The 18,705-nt window shown below is 41.9% G+C and overlaps 2 protein-coding genes across 8 annotated transcripts in view; one reads left to right on the top strand and one right to left on the bottom strand.

Annotated features, from left to right (window-relative positions):
* Positions 1-7,845, bottom strand: part of LOC117267164 (disks large-associated protein 2) — a 221,183-nt gene extending 213,338 nt beyond the window's left edge. For all 5 annotated transcript variants that reach the window (XM_033642876.2, XM_078174999.1, XM_078175000.1 and 2 more), the window contains exon 1: positions 7,658-7,845. In XM_033642876.2, coding sequence (XP_033498767.2) covers positions 7,658-7,675 — 18 coding nt within the window. In that variant the 5' untranslated portion in view covers positions 7,676-7,845. The remainder of the gene's footprint in view (positions 1-7,657) is intronic.
* Positions 7,846-8,294: 449 nt separating this feature from the next.
* On the top strand, positions 8,295-17,691 carry erich1 (glutamate rich 1). 3 transcript variants are annotated; one of them, XM_033642273.2, is made up of 6 exons: positions 8,295-8,644; positions 9,434-9,574; positions 9,743-9,883; positions 13,679-14,059; positions 15,669-15,863; positions 17,466-17,691. In XM_033642273.2, the coding sequence occupies exons 1-6, from the start codon at positions 8,626-8,628 to the stop codon at positions 17,564-17,566; spliced, it is 978 nt and encodes a 325-aa protein (XP_033498164.2). In that variant the 5' UTR covers positions 8,295-8,625; the 3' UTR covers positions 17,567-17,691. The 3 variants fall into 3 exon arrangements, with proteins under 3 accessions (XP_033498164.2, XP_033498163.2, XP_033498165.2); XM_033642272.2 differs by having other exon boundaries at positions 13,676-14,059; XM_033642274.2 differs by having other exon boundaries at positions 8,296-8,644; positions 9,749-9,883; positions 13,676-14,059.
* The last annotated feature ends 1,014 nt before the right edge of the window (positions 17,692-18,705 follow it).

Below are 18,705 nucleotides of genomic sequence, written 5' to 3'. Positions count from 1 at the left end.
TGGAGTCTGAAGGCGAGGCGTCTAATTTCACATGAGAAAATGCGTTGGGCATCCGTTTGTTTGTCTTTTTAAGCTTATCCTGGGATGAGCACAAGGGAGGATTTATGCCACCATGTTTTAACAAGACAGATTTACAACACAAACCAGGACAATCCCATGGACACGTAACTGGGACGACTGGAAATACAAAAACTGTTGAGAATCTGTGGAAAATCTGGCTTGGTGTTTTGAGTATTTGCACAGATTTGTTTTCTCACATTATTCAGAAATTCGAATAGCTGGTTTCATTCAAATCACAGTTTATAGCTAGCCTGGTTTTTACAAAGCCCAGCTGTACGTGAAATAAATAACCTTGATTATATCAAACCAAATTAATTTTCCCCACTCATTAAATCAGCCATTTAATCAGTTTTGCAGTTTTTGTTGTGGTCAATGGAAATTCATTAAAACAAAAAAAATTCTCATAGTGAATTCAAAGCAGTGCCCTTAGGACTACAAGCCCAATCTTGTGAATGAGTCTTCAGATCCCATTGAGTCAGCCGGTTAATAAAAGGCTCCATTTGGCAATGTTGTAGCAGTTTACCATCAGGCTCTCCCGATAGGACTGGATGCCATTCTCTTGTAGCCTGAGGCTGTAAGAAAAGGATTCAGCGGAGACATTTAAATGCTGAAAAGTAAATGTTTTTGATGCCTTTCCATATTGTTACCCTGTAACATCTCTAATGGCATATCATTTTGGAATGCACAAGAGAATATACTATTTTGGTCATCAAGTGGGCTATAAAAAAGCAAATGCTAATGACGGCTTTATTTACGTCTTATTTTCTGCATTTTAAGCACATTTGTTCAAGAATGCCTTGACTGAATTTCTCATAACAATCCCAGGTTCCCATGATATAAGCCATCAACGCGATTTCAATATATATAGTATATCATTCTACACTATAGTGTGGCATCACATATGTATCCACTATAGCATCAACCTAAGCCACTTTTAGAATGACTCATCAAATAAATATGAGCCTCTAGGCTAGAGTAGCGAGTAGCACATGGAAATTCACTACTGCATCATTTTAAGTTATTAAGGGGGTCTGAGAATAGACTGAAAAACAAGGCATGTTTTTTTCACAACTTTTTTGATTGTTGGTTTAAATATAGCTACATGTCTCAGATAAAGCAGGCACTAAGCTACATGGATCTTTTCACAGAGACATACTTTACAGTGTAAGAGCACTCGAGAGAGACAAAATGCAAGTGGAAGGAGAGAGAGAGAGAGAGAGAGAGAAAAAAGACAAATGCATGCTCATTAACTGAGATGAACAATCAAACGGGCCGACTCAGGTGAATCACACACCATTTGAGTCCATGAGGAAAGTTTTCTCTCTGATATCAGCTCTCCGAAAATGACCCCAGATACAAAAGTACTGATTACTTCCCCCCCGCTCCTGTGAGAGTCCATTTGTCTGGGAGATTGTGTTTATCTACTGTTTGATGGAGACTGCCTCATCAGACGGGAGACTGAGGGTCAGAAATAGGCTCCCTGATTTAGCTCGTGCACAAACTAATAAAAGGAAAGTTACAGCATTAAGAAGTTCAAGTAAATGAAAACTTCTTATTTTTTCCCCCAGTAGTGACCACATAGTGAACCCTGTCAACCTAGTTGTTCTAGACGTTGGTGTAAATGCCTCCAAACAAGTCAGGCTCCAATGCACCAGGTTATTTAATGGCTCTGCACATGATCTGAGGCTCGAGGCAAGACAGCCTAGTTTGATCATGCCACGGAGCGGTCAACAGGAACCGCTCTTGTCCCAGTGGTGTTTCGGGATCCTCGCAAAACAAATACCTGTCTACATACTGCCCACTGGCCACAGAAACACACTGAGACATACAGGCTCACTGCCTTTCTCCCCACGCTATTACTGCTGAGTACAGGCAATTATCACAAGTGGCAGTGTATAATAGGATATCTTGGCGCCTGCTGCTGAGGGCTAGAGTGCAACTCTTGGTGAGCTAATGGAGATCTGAGAGGACGGACGGGAAGTGGAGTCACTCCAATGCATCTCAAAGCTCTTCCCGTTTGCCTCAAGCGCTGTCTGCCCCGTTCTTACCCAGGCAAGATATCGAATGCAGTGGTGTGCCGATGGAGCAGAAGATAAGGTTTGCACTGTAACCACTCACTCCAGCTTTAGCAAAAGAGATACGACACACAGAGTACAACACTGCAGGGCTTCCAAAAATGACACCTCTCTAACAGTGTCTCACTATCAAATCACAACTGTAACTTTCACAAACATCTGTGCTACAACCACATGACTCCTGAATCCTAGTTTTCAGTTAGATTACTCATGTACGACAAAGTGAGGCAGCAAACTTAATTAACAACCGTTACTTTACTTATTTCAAGCATGCACCACCAGAGACACAGGTAGGTAGATGAAAGGGAAACTGTGAAGCTGAGATCCCCTCCAGATGCTCATGCATTGAGGCAACTGGTGCATCTGGAAAGTGCAGAGACGTGTTTGCAGGGTTGGATGGAGGTCAAAGCTCTTACCTAAAATGACCCGTGGTTAGCATTCGAAAGGTGAAATCCACCTAGGTACACTGTTATCATGGCAACAGCAGCATCCATCCACAGTGGTTTATGACTATTACTGAAAAACACATGATGCTGAGTATTAAGTCAGTGAACAACAGCAACTAGGTAGTAGTTAGAGCTGGGTATCTGCACTCCATACATTCAAGGTATTGACCGGAATAACTCTGTACCAAGTAGTATCGAAACTTCTCCACTTAAACAACACCTGCATTTGATCCTTTATGTACCAAAATATAGACAAAAAAAACATACGGTTTGGCTTGCAGCCAGTCACTGCATGCATTCTTTGATTTTATGCCACATGTGATTGGCCCACTACCGCAGCAGCTAAAATCCAAAGTGTCTATGGTGCGGTAGAGTCGAGTGCAGAGTATTTGACAGAGTCGGCAGTTCAGGCTGCTGGAATGCCACCAAAATATTCTGTGTAACATTCAGCGTGGCTATAGACTGAATCACCGTGACAATGCGCTAACAACAGCAATCACTTTCAGGTAGACAACTGGCATAAGAATTTAAATTGCAGAGATATGCGATATCTGCAAATTTGTAAATTTCTGTTGCCATTCCCAGCCATAATTGCAACTTTTAAAGATATATAGTAAAACAAGGTGGTCTGACCTTTCTTACATTTTGGCTGCACTAATTTTATGTGGCAGCTATGTGGCTCAGACGCCAAGTGGATCCTCCACTAATCAGAAGATCAGCGGTTCAATCCCCGGCTCCTCCAGTCCGCATGTCGAAGTATCCTTGAGCAAGATACTGAACCCAAAATTGCTCCTGATGGCTGTTCCATCAGTGTGTGAGTGTGTGAAAAACTGAGTAGCAGATGGCACATTGTATGGTAGTCTCAGCCACCAGTGTGTGTGAATGGCCAAATGGGACTCGTAGTATAAAAAGAGCTTTGAGCGGTCAAATGAGGCGCTATACAAGAGCAGGTCCATTTACCATTGCTGTGTTGCCTTGCTCGCATTTTTGATTAACTAAATATAAGCTAAGCAACGTCCTGCTGTGGACGGGGGGCGTGTTTTAGCCACCTGAAATTTTTTTATCACGTATAATGTGCGCTATATTTAGAATATTTTCTCTGCATTACTTTACACCTTAAACCACTAGAGGCAGTGGTGGACCAGCAACTCCTGCAATCTGCTTAGTAAAATAACTGTTTTTGGCAACAGAGTCTGGTGGCTTTAAGATAATGGCTTCAGTTCCCCATAGGAAAGGGCCGTCTGACGTCTAGGTGAAGTGGTGAAAATATTCTAAATATAGCGTACACTTATACGTACCAATATTGATTTTTGTTTTTTTATGGGACTTTATTAGGTGGCTTAAAACTAACCCGTTGAGACAGCTTTTGCTCAGTGCTGTTTCATTTTGTACTTGTGACGCAATGATTTTCTACCCACAAGTTACTGTAAACTAACACTGTGATTCGTTCTGTACTACACGGCTATGGCATCTGGTGGCACTTTATGCAACTGAATGCTTCTATTCACATGATGGATATCAAATGAAATACAAAAAAAAAGGTATCAAATGAAGTACTACTATTAATATTGGTTATTTAAGGGTACTGACATTGGTACTGGTATCGTAATCATACTCAGACCTAGTAATACCAGAAAGAAAATTGCCATTTATGTTAAACAGCTTGACTACATTGGGACGATTAAAGCACTAAGTAATTCTCTGGAGCTTAATCAAATCTCTTAGACCTATCCCAATCAAAAAATCTGCTGCCTCGATGTCCTTTGCTAAAGTGGGCTATTTTATTAAGCCAATATATTCAGGTTCATTGCTGGGTTTAAAGGATCTGGTAAAGACTGGGTTGTAAAAGAGCTGGGCCTTTCGCCAACGGTAATGGTATTAGGACTTACACTCTACAAGGCAGACCTCAAGTACACTCGGAGTTGTACGGGGTCTTTCACTTACATTAGCATCAAATTTCACATTTTGACGGTGTTAACACAAAGGGCCTTATGGGACACATTTATAATTCCTTTAAGACCAAGAGATGATTTAATTTTGTTTCCAGTCAAAGAGTTTCAAAAGCATACAGCTGACAAGAAGCATGGGCACTCCTCTCTCTGCTGTGCCAACTTTCAAAGACAGCTGCTGTTATGATGAAAATGCACTCGTCTGACTGACAAAGGCAGCATGGTAAAATCATCATAAATGATGACATTACCAACTGGGATCACGCTGTCTATATTTATGAATGTGCAATTAGAGCAGAGAGGAAAGGTTAGAGATAGTATACCAGCTTGCTAATGGACCTTGTAATGAGTCACATTTGACTTAGGGCTATGTGGCAGCTATTGCAGTAACAGTAACACTAGGAGAATGTATGATGACACCCACCTGCCTGGAAGATCTGTGCACACCGCAGCACAAAGGTGATTAACTGAGTAGTCTCGGTGTTCAGATACACACACAAAGACTCACACAGCGTACAGTATATACAGTACACACACTTGGCTCCCATGCATTATTAGATTCATAAAGCTCTGTCCCATCCATCCGCTCCATTTCCTCTGCATCCCTCTCCTAAAGCCAAACTATTACGGATGCGGGGGGGCATTCATCAGGGAATGAATAGAAACATAAAAGAGAGACAGAGTGAATGAAAGAAGGTGCATGCAGGTAGGAAAAGTATTTAAGTCAGAAAGAAAGAAGAAGAAGGATAAAAAGAATAGGACATGGAGGGAGAAAGCAGAAACACAACTGTCACAATGAGTGGATGAATAAGAAAGGAGCCTGCTGGATGTTTGAACATTTACTTTTAGTCAGACTCGTCTACATTCACCGCTGCTCCTAAGTGACATCACCACACGAATAAATGTAGCGATTCAAGTTTTCTATGCATCTTCAAACAGATTATGAGAGCCTTATCATGTCACTGCCAAGTAGGCAAAGTCCACACAAGCTTCCCATTGACAACTCTGAGAGTCTGTTGGCGTGGGCAAGGATGCGTGTGCTTGTGCATGCAGGCAATTTGACAGCAGCAGTGTTGGAAATATCCTGAAATGAGCTACCTTCAATTCCGAAGCGCTTCTGAGGGGAAATGGTGTCAGTTTCCAATTAGGTTTTTTTTGTCCTTTATGCTTTGTACGCAAGTGGGAGCTTTTTATTAAGGCTCTCTTCTTTTTAAGTGAAAAAACTGCCTGGTAGGATGAGCAAAGACTTCTTCATCTCGTATGAATCATCAGACTTTCGCTGAAAGACTGATTCAAAGCAGAGGAAGTGATGTGGATGAGGTGAAAGTTAAGCCCCCCCCTAAAGCTGGTAAGTGACAGGTAATTTATTTTTCAGTCACATAAGGACTTACAGAGGGGACGTGTATTTCTCACCTGCCACCTGGCATCTGTCCACCCACAGGTTCCCTCTCTTTTAGGTATACACAAGCTACACATGCAAACATATTGTACGGGCACACCCAGGCAATGTATACACACAAATCAACACATACAAAGGTTCCTTAAATTATCCTTCTTATTGATTAAAAGTAATTACACTTCCTTCTGACTGCTTGCTGCTACAACCACTGCTCTATAGCACTTCTCACCACCTGCATAATGAATGAACATGGGACACTTCTTAGGACCTGAAATAACACATGCTTGTTACTATGGCAGAAAATGCAGTTTCCATGTATGAGCAGCTGTGCGGTGCACCCTTAGTTTCAGAGACTAGTAAGTGAAAAGGTCCATCACTTACACATCAGAGTTTCACCCAAGCAGCTGCGTGTCATTGAAGAAAGGCTGGCTGGCCACGACTGTCTAAAAATAAAGGCTTTTTGTATAATTGAGTAGGGGTACAAGTACAACATCCAGGAGTATCTTGGTAAAAACTTCTAGCTGCGAGGGTGAACAGCAATAACTCCATTGAGCTTCTAAAGCATTGCAATGAATATGGTCTCCTATTTTTAGCACCTCTGTGATTATGATGTCTGACTATGTGAGTACTGGCAGCCAGCACTTTTTGTCACTCACAGTGTGTGTGTGCTGAGCACTGTGTATTTGCCGTGGATTCGGCAGCAGTGCTGAAGCAGACGTTCTATACAACTTCCCTTCTTTTTGTGTCGCTCAATCATGGGAATCTATGGGAGCTGAGACATCAATACTTGCAACTTGCACTGAATCTTAAACAACACGATGTGTCAGTGTACAACTGACAGTGATGACAGGCTCTTTACTCAAATAGGCAGTGAACTTTTTTTCTGATCTTGCAACACCCCCAACAACAGAAGAGGCTTGATTCCTACAGCAGTAATAACCACCCAATCCGGGAGTCTCACCACTTGAATCAGATAAATCAGACAGCCTGTGGGAATTGTGCATACGCTCTTCAGCAAGGTATTATGTAACATGTTTACACAGGTCGGTGTAGTTCCTTGATTCTTACAAAATCTACAGCTCAGCCAATGCCTTCTTTCGTTAAGCTGTATGGAGCTCCACTCTCATTCAGGATTGCCAGAGCTGGGCTTGGGCTCTGTCAGATACAGTCAGTGAAGCTCATACACCCACAGAGACTACAGTCGGCATGATACATACGGTATTACGTGACAGTGCACAACAGAAGGAGTCTGGGGGAGATCAAACCTGACATAACATCCATTTGAGAAGTTAGCCTTGTACTAAGAGGGTTTTTTCTGCCTGAAATGCTCCTCAACCAAGCCTCATCCTCAGGGATGAATGTAAGTGCAGGAATGACTTCCAGGAGGCAAATCAGAGGAGTGGTAAACAAAATTAATGTGCATGCAAAAGTGATGCAAAAATCATATTCTGTTTATTGTGATGACTGACCATATTTAAATAAATCTGCGTTTTTGTACTTAATATTGTTCAAAAAAACACGGAAAGGTTTTTGCCTAAGTCAAAAGTCTGATCACCACACAACCTTACACAACCTGCAAGCAAACTGCCCAAACACACCCATTTTCCACAACTGCACAAATCTTCTCATTTACTGTAAGATGACAAAATATAGTGTTTGAATCCTCCACATGTCATATTTAGGATAAATATGTGCTCATAGATTAGTAAAAGAGAGAGGGGGCTTTACCTTCTTCAGAGCTGACATCCTAGGTGGATCCTCCTCCTGCAAAGCCCGTTCACATGCTGAGGTCCCAAGCCAAGTTTGGAGGGTGCGCAAATCCTAACTCAGCCCGGTGCTGATGCTGAGCCATGAGGTGCCTGTTTAGTATTCTCATCTCGCTTCCACTCCGTCCCACAGCTGGCTCTGTGTGCGCACGCCCCAACACCGCTGTTATTACAGGGTTCAAACACATGGGGAGCTCTAGTCTGATGCATCGCACTCATCACACTACGCCAAGGAAAGTTGGCAGTATAAACTGTCTTCAAAAGTATGTTTGGCTTGATGATTTTAGCCGGAGATCAAGACACAAAGCGAGTCACACTGTGATTCGTCTTACATATCAATATCACAGAATCAATTTGGCTCAATAAAACTTGAACTATCTGTATTTTTTATCAGTGGTCGAGTCGTTTCAAACATGCTATAATATTCTATACATCAGCTAAATAAGGCTGATTTGAATACCGATTTGAAGTATGTATTCTGCTGGGTAAAACAATATAGTTACGTGTTATATACAGGGTACATATCTTTTGTAATAACTGTGCTTACGTTAAATTGACATTATTTTGAACGCGAATTGGCGCGACTACACCAAGTGAGGTCTCCTCTAACAGTTTGTGGGCTGGTACCTTGGAGGAAGCAGCTAGAGGAGTCCGAGCATTACTGTAGTTTGGCAAGCGAAGCGGACTTGCCTTTGTTTTTTAAGTATAGTTATCTCTTACCAACTCTTTATCTATTTCATCACGGAGCGTTGCACACACAGCTCAATTGTTTCACCGCCGTGGGATTTAACCGCTGTTATCAATCGAGCTAATTTCACAAGCTAGCAGGCTGGGTAGCTAACTCAGCTAGCATGCTAACATATTAGCTGTAGCCACACGTTACATTGAAATTTCCGTCCTCTTCGCTTCCACTCAGATATATATGGCAATATGGCACGTAGGGAAGAAGGTGAGTTTCCCAAGTGTCGTCGGCAACATTATTAATGTCATACAAAAACTCAAAACTGTTGCATGCTACCGGCTAGCTAATGTAACGTTAGCTAACGGCCTAAGTCTCGCGGTAGGTGGGGGCTAGTTAGGTTGTAAACAAATGCACGTGCTCCACTGTCAAGTTATAGCTACAGTCAGTTTTCACTTTGCGTTACGATACCGATTTCCAATACAAAGTTATATATGTTAACAGCAGGTTACGCTTTGTTTGTATGATAGCCTTTCTGTTTCCCACTTAGATCCTGTTTAACTTAGTTTCCGGTTATATTTTTAACTTTGTGTTTCTTTGGCGTGCTATTTTAACCAATTACCAATATACTCAGCCAATATATGAGACAATTAACTCCTTTTAACATTGGTGTCTTGTATAAGTATATTATTATTATATTATGTTGTTATTATTATTAGTAGAAGCAGTAGTAGAAGTAGTGGCCTGTGTAACAGTGGTGTTAATGCAAACGATGTGCACATGGCCCATCAAGCAGCACCAATATCAAGGTTGTCAGGCTATTTAATCCTCTGACTTCATATTTTGTTATATGTCAGAAATATATTTGATCACAAGTATGAAGCCTACTGTATATTTACCTTGGTATGCTTTGCTAAACTGTTAGATGATGGCATGAGGTTTAAGATTACTTAGTTGATTTAATTGCTGTTCACACACAAAGATAAAGTCAGATATATGGCAATTACAGTGTGTCTTTTTTGTGTTTGTTTTTTTTGTCCTTTTTCCTGTGTCATTTAGTTTTTCAATCAAAAGTACTTCAGAAGCTTTACCCTGCAGCTCCCAAACTGGAGAAGCAACCCAGCCCACCACGCATTGTAGATGCCCTATCCAAAAAAACCTATGTGAAAAGAAAGGCCTCTCAACAAGACACTGCCATTGGTAAGCTCACATTGAGTTCGCCAGTGATACTTGCTGCTTACAAAAGTACTAAGTACAATTTATTGAATGGTGATATTTTTAAAAAAATACACATCAGCATACTAACACACCAAACACACAAAACTGGGGTTTATTACCTTCTTTAATTTGCCATATCTGTCTCCGGAGATACAGGGACACAGAGTGCAGCCACTCCAGGCAGGCGGATGTACACAGTCCTACCTCCTCCCGCAGACTACAAGACAGATTCAGAGAAATCTGTCACACTTCCCCAGTTCGAAAGCATAAATAGTGCGGAGGACCCAGCTGGTAAGACGACCATAATCTTACATTTATGGACTTGTGCTGTGCGCCATAAAGCTAGAGAGATTTACTGCATGGAAGTTCTCCACAATGACTCTCCCGTGTATTACAGTCACTCTTTTTGATTGTCTCTGACACTCAAATTAAGGGAAACAGACAGTGATAATCGATTGTGTTTTTGAACTGGGGAGAACTTGAATGCGGCGCAGATGGTGTTTGAGCCTGGGTGATTTTCACTTTGATCTGTCTATTGAATGTGCTGTTTGTCAGGATAAACTCGTACAGCTTATCAGCGCCGCAGTGAAAATGGATCATTTAAAGACTGTTTATTTAGATACTTTCACTGCACTTTCTCTTGTCATGAACCAGAGGTATGATCACACAGTAATAAGAGCCATGGCTCATTACACTTGTATCTGTACTCATCATCTTCCTTAATGCAGACCTCCATTCACCTGACAGGCTTCTGCTTTACCTCAGTGAAATGAAAGAGATTTGTTGGCCTAGACAGTGCAGCGTCTAAAGGTGCCCACTAGAATAAATGATGAGGTTAAGTTTGATTAATTGCACTCGTCTGCCTAACAGCACCTTAATTGAACATGTTTTTGATGTAGTGGGCGCTGAGCCTCGATGGAATCTAAAGTCCTGTTTAAGGTCAGCGGGGGCTTCATTAAGATCATAAATCCATCAGTATAATAGTATAGAAATAGTACAACAATAACAAGCTGATGTGATATAGTAATGATTAATGTATTCAGAGTGACTAAGACAACCCTTATGGTTGCCTTAAATGACCAGATCTGTCTCCACACTCCACACATTTGGTCTGAATGCATAGTCTGACTCAAAGACGGCTTAAGCAGTATCTATTTTTTCATACCTTCCTGACATTTTACCAGGGTGCACCGTATATGATGGTATTTGTGTTAATAAAAAAAAAGTTAAAAAAAAAAAAAGAGTAAAAGCTGAGTCACTGGTGATGGCAGTCATTGTCTAGCAGCAATGCTGTGCTTCTAATATGCCGTTAGCCTATTTAGACTAGTCTTGTTGGATTGAACTATTGTGGCCCATAGAATAATGAACAGATCGGAAATAGGCGCCCTTATTGCTGGAGGACTCAATGACACATGTTGCTGCGTTGCACACTGACATCAGTGGGCTGAACTGAGATGTTTTAAACAAAATTTTGTGGCTGATGTACTGCTTTTGTATTTGGAAAACGTAACCTCAAGATAAAGTTATACATGGCAATACTCCCAAACAGGAGCAGAGGATTTTTTGTACTAGTCCTATTACGTTATCCCCACCACCCACAGGCACCATCTTTCTCAGCTTTGCTGTCTGTTCCACCAGGACACACCGACCTCTGGTGGCGATTGCGGTGCACTACATCACCTCAATGCAGCATCTCCATATCGGTTTAATAGAAAAATTATACTTTCAAGATCTCTCAATACCTCAGTATACCATAGCTTTGATACAGCCCAAGCCTAATAGGCAGAAATATATGGAAACATAAGTCATCTATAGTTAAGTGCTGTTGTAGGTTTCAGTCCATTCTGGTCAGTTTATTTTTTGGCTAATTTTGTGTAACTCTACCTGCTGTATGTTGCAGTGCAGAACACTTTTTCCTGAACTACCAAAGTGTGCACTAGCACATTTGTTTCTAAGTTATCTTTTCAAGACATGATAGTTACTCTCTATTTTTAGCGTTTTTCTCAATTCTTTTATTTCCACTGTGTGACATCTGTGGCGATGACAAAAGTGCATTTAGACTTGAAGGAATTCTCTGTTCCTCTGTGCTTAGCAACACATTGATGTGAGATTCTTTTGCTCATTGTAAATCTACCACAAAAGGACAGAATTAATACAAATCGGCATAAATATTTCAGATTTGTACACGCTCTGGAAATGATGTGACTCAGTGCAGCAAATGGTACAGTTCTGCCCAGATGGCCTGTCAGTAAAGAAATGCGAGCAAGTTCAAGTTAATTTCCACCTTTTGTCCTGTACATGACTTTTATTTGTTGTCACCATAATCCATGATAGACTTAATGGAGCAGTGGCTCTCTCTTGAATTGCTTTTCAGTATTGGTAGCTGCTGCACCACTGCTGTCTCGGCTGCATTATGTTTTGGCTGTGAGCCAGTTCGCTGCTCACTAGTGTAAACGGGTCGCTTAAAATTCGATGGGAGCTGGTTTCTTTGACCTCTCAATGCCTCTTGGGTTGTTAAGCAGAGGGGAGGTGTGGTGAGGTGAGGAGGAAGCTGCTCAGCCAGCCAGAGCGCCATTACTGTATGGGCTAACCATAAACCTTTAGTCATTAAATTTAAGGTTTTGGTAATAAAATATAATGGAAGAGAGATTTAGCACAGGTAACATTTTTCCCTAAAAACAAACTGGAAAACAAGAGCAAGAGAAATGAAAGTGCAAGGTTAAAACAGAACTGCAGGAGCTCTAATGATGATTTCCATAAGGTAGGAGGAATGTAGTACTTCTGTGTTTGTGTGTGTGCACGATGAAAGCTAATGCATAACCTGAGTGTGTGCCCTGTTTTTTATTTCAATTTTCATCAGAGTGCTGGATTCAAAATGAGGGAAATTGTTACAAGCAGCATGGGAGATGCATATTTCATTGTACACAATCATCACAGAGAAAATAAAAAAGACTAAATAGATGATTTTATTTACAAGTTTGTCAAGAGACAACTTGACATGCAGCGCACTGATTCTGATTTTATTAACCGCCTTTGGTCTCAATTTTATTTTATATAAGGCCAAGATTCAACAGGTTTTCTTTTCAGTCAGTAACTACACCAGCTGATTGTGCTGATTAGAATGCAATCAGCTAAAAAGACGGAGTATCTAATAAGTGGAATCAGATAGTGCAGTGATTAGCTGGGGGGAAACCTGCAACCTCTCACCTCTCACTGACACATTATTGGACATTACAAGTAGAAACCCACCTAAATCTGAGGACCAAGCTCCAAAATGTGACACAAAATATGAAGTCAAGAATCAGACAGTTGCAGTTTTGATTTAGGCCAGTGGTTCCCAACTAGTGGGTCGCAGGTCCATTCTGATTGGACCGTAATTGACTCGCAAACGTGTCAAATTCGTACAAAAAAATATTTTACTTCTAAGTACAGTGAATTTCCAGTAAACGCCGCTGGCCATAAAATAAGCCCCTGTTATTTTCAATGTACAACCCCACACCAGAGGTGGCTGGTCAAACTGCTATTCTGTTTCCAGCTTCACTGCTCCCTGAATTAAATGCATTTGTCCCCCACTTGCTCTCTGCTTGCACATACCAGCTCCCGTAATAGCTCTTTTTTTCTGCTCTTGTGGCAGCTCCACTCCTCTCCTTACTATTGACGCAAAGAGAACTCAGTTGCTGTGTCTCATGTGTGACAAAGAATGGATGAGGAGAGACTTGTTGCTAAAGTCGAGAAATATCCCAAGCTAAATGACCCTCAATCCCGTCATTATGAAGACAATGGCCAGAAAGATATTGCCTGGTGAGTCATTGCTCTGGAGATTGTCTCTTCAGGAGCCACACTGCAGTGGTGCTGGTGTGTTTTCAGCTCTATGGGCAGCTACTTGAAAGAGACACCAAACTAGCTGGACGACATGGCCAAACACAAATATGACGCCAAATGTATTGAACTGTGTTGGCATTGAACTAATGACTAAGGAGAAATCTGGACTGGAACCACTGATTTCGGCTGCTTTTGCTCAAGAGTAGTGGTGTATGTGGAAACTTACAGTGTTTTGAAACTTATCAATCTTGTTGTCCACAGAAGAGGTCGTCCGTGATAGCGACAAAGACCAAGATAAAGAGGAAGAAGAGCAGAAAAGAAAAAGGAGGCGAAGGAAAAGGAAAACAGCCCTCCATCAAGACTCTGAGAAAGATGGAGCAGCTCCACTGAGTGAGTCCAGCACAGGTCAGAGTCACACACCTGTAGATGAGGGAGGTGAGCGCGTTAGCAGGAACAAGAAGAGGAAGCTGAAAAAGAAGCGGCACAAAGAGAAGCTGCTCTCCATGGGTCTGATGCCTCGGGCCACTGCCCTGGAGTTCACGTACCGAAAAGATGGGGAAGAAGAGGAGGAGGAGGAGGAGGAGGGGAGAGCTGTGGATGTGTCAGACTTCCTCAGGACAACACTGGAAATCTATTTGTCAGATTGTAAGTATTGATCAGAGCAGTGCTTGTCTTATTGGATCAGCCAGTTTTGTACATTCTCTTGCTGAATCTTGTTAGCACTGCCACAGCTTGTGCTCATTTATTTGATGTTAATATTTGGTGAAATGAACACCCTGCCAAGGAGTTTGATTTTTGATTCATTTTGGGTGCTATGATGCACAAAGCCGGTGGCTGCGATGTAGTTTACAAACACATAATTAAATTCTGCCAAACGCTGAAAACATGTTAATGAAAACTGTTGAACAGAATCCATTGCACTCCTGCCACAGCACATCTGTGCTTTTTTGAGACGTGATGTGACAGTGCCAGCATGAACTGAACAGAAAAATAGTGAAAAACATAGCATGAGTAATTGGATGAAAGTGTAATAGCTAAAATTGCAGTGCCATTAGAATGAACTACATGGAAAAAGTTAAGTGTTTGGGCATTTTTTAGTTGCCAGGCAAATCTATATCTGGGTGCTGACTAGTAATCATTGTCAACATCTTTGAGTATGTAACATTTATTTTAAAGGAAACCAAGCCAAGATAGCCTATGAATCCAAATGTTGAATTTTTCAGATATTATAAAAGTTTCAAATTAAATCATCTTTAACATGGTGATTATTTGCATCAGACTGATAATACTACATCCTGCTGAAGATTAGGCCGTTAAAGCTCTTCAGTCGTTGATACCTGGTAGAGCACCCTTGTTAAAGAGCATAACTAATAATAAAGGGTGAGACTGCAAAGATATGAGATTCACCCAGTCTGACTTTGTGAATAAAAACATTTACCGGTGATATTTTCTCTACTGGGATGACACATAGTCTAGACAGTCACATATGGTGCATAGTTATACAATTAAAGCTATAAAATGATGTATTAAATAACTGTTATATTTATAAAGTTACATTTCTTACCCTACGCAGCCGAGAGTGTCACAGTGTTTAATCCTTCCGTCTCCCACGAAGATCAAGAGGGAGAAACAGACATCTGTGTATTTGTTTTATGTTAATTAGAGCCATTATGTATTGGATGATGCATATATTCTGACATCATCACGCCGGGATACAGTGTTCATGAATGGACATAGTGCCTTGAATTCCTCTCGTCTCCCACATGGTGATCGGAGGGACGAATAGACATCAGTATCTTGGGAATGTTGTGTATGCATGCCACAACAGGGGTTAGATATGTTAACCAAAGCTGCCATACTGGCTGATGTGTGCTATTCGTCATTACGCTGCACATGGCGTTCAGAAATGGATACAGAGGTGGGCAGATTGCTGTCACTCAAGAGAACAGGATAACGGACAGCATCGAGATACTCTCTTATAAACTGTTTGGTCTGCACATATTCAGGTAGGCACGTCGTGATTGGCTGGAAACATTTATGCAAATTTCAGTGATGGAATGCATGCTCATGATCGGAGGAGAGTATTACCCATTGAGTCCAGTAGAGAGCTTTGCCCGTGCTAGTAGAACTAGGGTTACAATATCGTAACCGTCACGTCGTCAGCTCCAGTTGGAGTACACTTCTTAAATATTAAATAATATATGAAATGCGGTTGAATTAACAGACCACCTCTCACTTTTCTATGCTCCTCCAGCCTCCATGCGTGGAGACAAGCTTCCTCTCCTGTCTGGGACAGTGAATGACCTTCTGAGCAGCATATCCAGCGGATCCAAGCCCACCTCTGTCCTGAAGCAGCTCCACAGTCTCAAGGCCCTTGTTCAACAGCAAGAGGCAAACAAACTGGAAATGGCACTGGAGGAGTTCTCCAACACGTCTCCCATGTCTGCAGGTCAGTGATGCGTCGATCAGTGAAAATTGAGTGAGGGTTTAGTCCTGGAAAGTTGTGAAAGGTTGAATCAGATCATAAATGATGGGATCTTTGCTTGTACATTATGCTGCTCCTTGTAGCATGCATTCATGCCCAGCCCTGTCCAAACTGGCCTCATCTTGCTGGGATCTGCCCCAGGCACTTCTCTGACCTGTCCCAGCAGGTTAATACATGCCTCTGTCTGTCCGTGCTTGCCTTCTATTCTACGTGCCCTTACTTTGATATTCTTTGTTTGCCTGAGAATACCTGTCCTTACTTGCCTTCAGCAGCCTTTACCTGCACGTACCTGTCCTCAGTTTGCAATAGTAGAGCTGGTCTTGTCCATGTTATACCTTACACTCAGGTGACTTCAGCTCTGAGTTAACCAACATGTTTCAACTTGTTCATCTCGCCTTTACTCTGTCAACAGCCAAAACAACTCATAAGCCCCTTGACACGTTTTCACCTGTGCATGTGTGTTTGTGTGCTTGCATGGTTGGCTAGCTGGCTGCATAATAGGATCAGCGGGGACTTTGCCGCTGTCACGCGCACAAGTGTATATCTGTGAGAGGGAGAGGGAGAGCAAGATAGACCAGCCGGGAGATTCAGGACACCGCCGTATCGTTGGCCACAAAGTGCTGCTTGCCTCTGCCTGTCCCTGTCGCCAGGACAACACTGTGTGAAATCCAGTTTGCTATCTCGCGAGCAGAGCACACAGCACAGTACAAGCCCGCCTTAGTTGTGCCTATCCTCTCATGCACCTGCTCCACAGCTGCCTGAAAGCTTTTCTTCTAACCCCCACCCCCCCCACCCGCCTCATATTGTATGAGTCATGCTTCAATTCACTGTTTTTTTAAATACAGCCTCTCCAGCAGATTGTATCAGAGCAGAGCTCCTTGTGAATGGATTTCTCTTCACTTAGCTCACCTTTGCTATGTTAGCAATTTACGCACTGGCATTCTTGCTGTATTTGGCTTCACGTTTATGAGCTGCTGCAGTGTGACAGCTTTGAATGATTTGATGTTTCTGATTAATATCCACCTCGTTGAAGCGGCATTCAGTATTTTTAACGTAACCCGCATCCCCTGCCACATCCAGCTCCATGCCAGGAGCTAATCTATGCGGATGCGGAGAGGTGTGCCTTTAAAAGTTCTTCAAGTGAGTTCACTAAAGCTCTCCTCGCTCTATCTACCCTTGCAGTGGCAATCAGCTGACTGCAGGAGCAGGTCTGAAGCAGATTTCCTTTGAGCATATTTTACCGCATCCTTGAGTTGCTCTCATGAATGACATTGGCTTGACTGCTCCCCTTTATTCTGTCCATTTTTTAGCTCTACATAGATTCACTAAATTTAACTTTTCAAGAACATTTGGAAAAAAAAAAAAAAAAAAAAAAAAGATCCTGTCTTGGGTGGGAGGCAGACGTGTTAGGTTGAATGTCTACATGTATCCCCCGCTGGGGATTTTGATTTATTATTCTGGAAATACAACAGTAACTAAGTCTCTTTGGTAAAAGCACTGACTGTTCCTCTGGTATTGTCTTGTCAGCTGTAACTGAAATGTTGCTCTCTGTCTTTTGTGTTTTAGAGGAAACCACTGCAGTCATTGCACTCTTCCAATACTGGATCACAGACATTTTTCCCATGCAGGGAGACAAGAAGACAGGGTTTTCTACGACGCACCCATGAGACACTGAGTCACAGTGAAACACAGACTCTACTGAAGGATTATTTCTACTGTGCTCCTGTTAAATTTTGTTTTTTAAAATGTTGGACTTTACAAGCTGCTGCATAAAATATTTTTTTATTAAAAATGTTTCCATTTGATCTTTGTCTAATCCATTTTCATGCATTATATATATCTTCCAAAACACAGCCAGTTAATCCTGAGCTGGGAAAATCCGTCTGCCCACCATGAGTAAGCTTGAAGTTGTCATTATCGACCAAGCTGTTACTCACCTCCCTGTTTGTTAAAGTTGTTTTTTCTGAAGTGTAAATGAATCAAACATCTAATTGGCATTAACATAATTTGTCCTCCTCACCTAACCTTCTAAATGCCAGAGTAGCAAATGTCAGCTCTGCCCAGAGCTCCAGTATTTTTTGCAGATGTTATGACATTTAAACTCGGCCAGTTAACCTGATAGCTCCTCAATTATTTACAGTACACTCCCCACAAATCAATGTCTGACCAAGTTGCTATTCTTCATGGCTTTTCAAACTTGCTCTTCCACCTAAGTGCTCTAGATTAGTTAATTGTCCCCAGGGAGGCAATTCTGATGATACTTAGTGATCATTGGTACAATTACTTGATTTCCACACCCACTTGTTGCTAACAGTACGCTCAATGTTGCAGCACAGTTAGTTGTCGATGGACCTTGGGAAGCAGTACCACCCAGGGAGTCTGTAGCTTAACCTTCCGTATCACCATACCTGTCTAGAGCTCAGATAATCTATTCTAATACATGTGCCCATGATTCACTGCCAGGGGATGAGTTCAGGAAAAGGGCAGAGAATTATCTCAGAAGGACAGCGCCGTTGTGACCTGAGTGAGAGTTGTCTGCCACGTACCAGCTCTAGAGGAAACCGTTGTCTTACCAGAAATGGGACGCACCAGTAGACACCGTGATGTAACACTGTAACACACATCTCTGAGTGTGTATGTTGCATTATAGTGGGGAACAATTAGCATGAGGGCCGCCATCTGTGGCGTCTATTCATGGATGGATGCACCAGGTGCCGTCTGATGGAGGTTCGGGGGCTCATTCTGCAGACATTAGCCAGAGGAGATAAGGACAAAGAGCACATTGCTTGACACGCTTATATAACAT

Source organism: Epinephelus lanceolatus, chromosome 15 (assembly GCF_041903045.1).
Source record: "Epinephelus lanceolatus isolate andai-2023 chromosome 15, ASM4190304v1, whole genome shotgun sequence".
Lineage (NCBI taxonomy): Eukaryota > Metazoa > Chordata > Actinopteri > Perciformes > Serranidae > Epinephelus > Epinephelus lanceolatus.
This window is presented reverse-complemented; position numbering and strand designations above follow the sequence as displayed.

Excerpts from the sequence above, each read along its gene's own strand:
- erich1 (XM_033642272.2), top strand. Across the intron at positions 9,575-9,742 it reads TCAACAAGACACTGCCATTG|ATACAGGGACACAGAGTGCA; the intron begins GTAAGCTCACAT and ends CTGTCTCCGGAG. Across the intron at positions 15,864-17,465 it reads CACGTCTCCCATGTCTGCAG|AGGAAACCACTGCAGTCATT; the intron begins GTCAGTGATGCG and ends TTTGTGTTTTAG.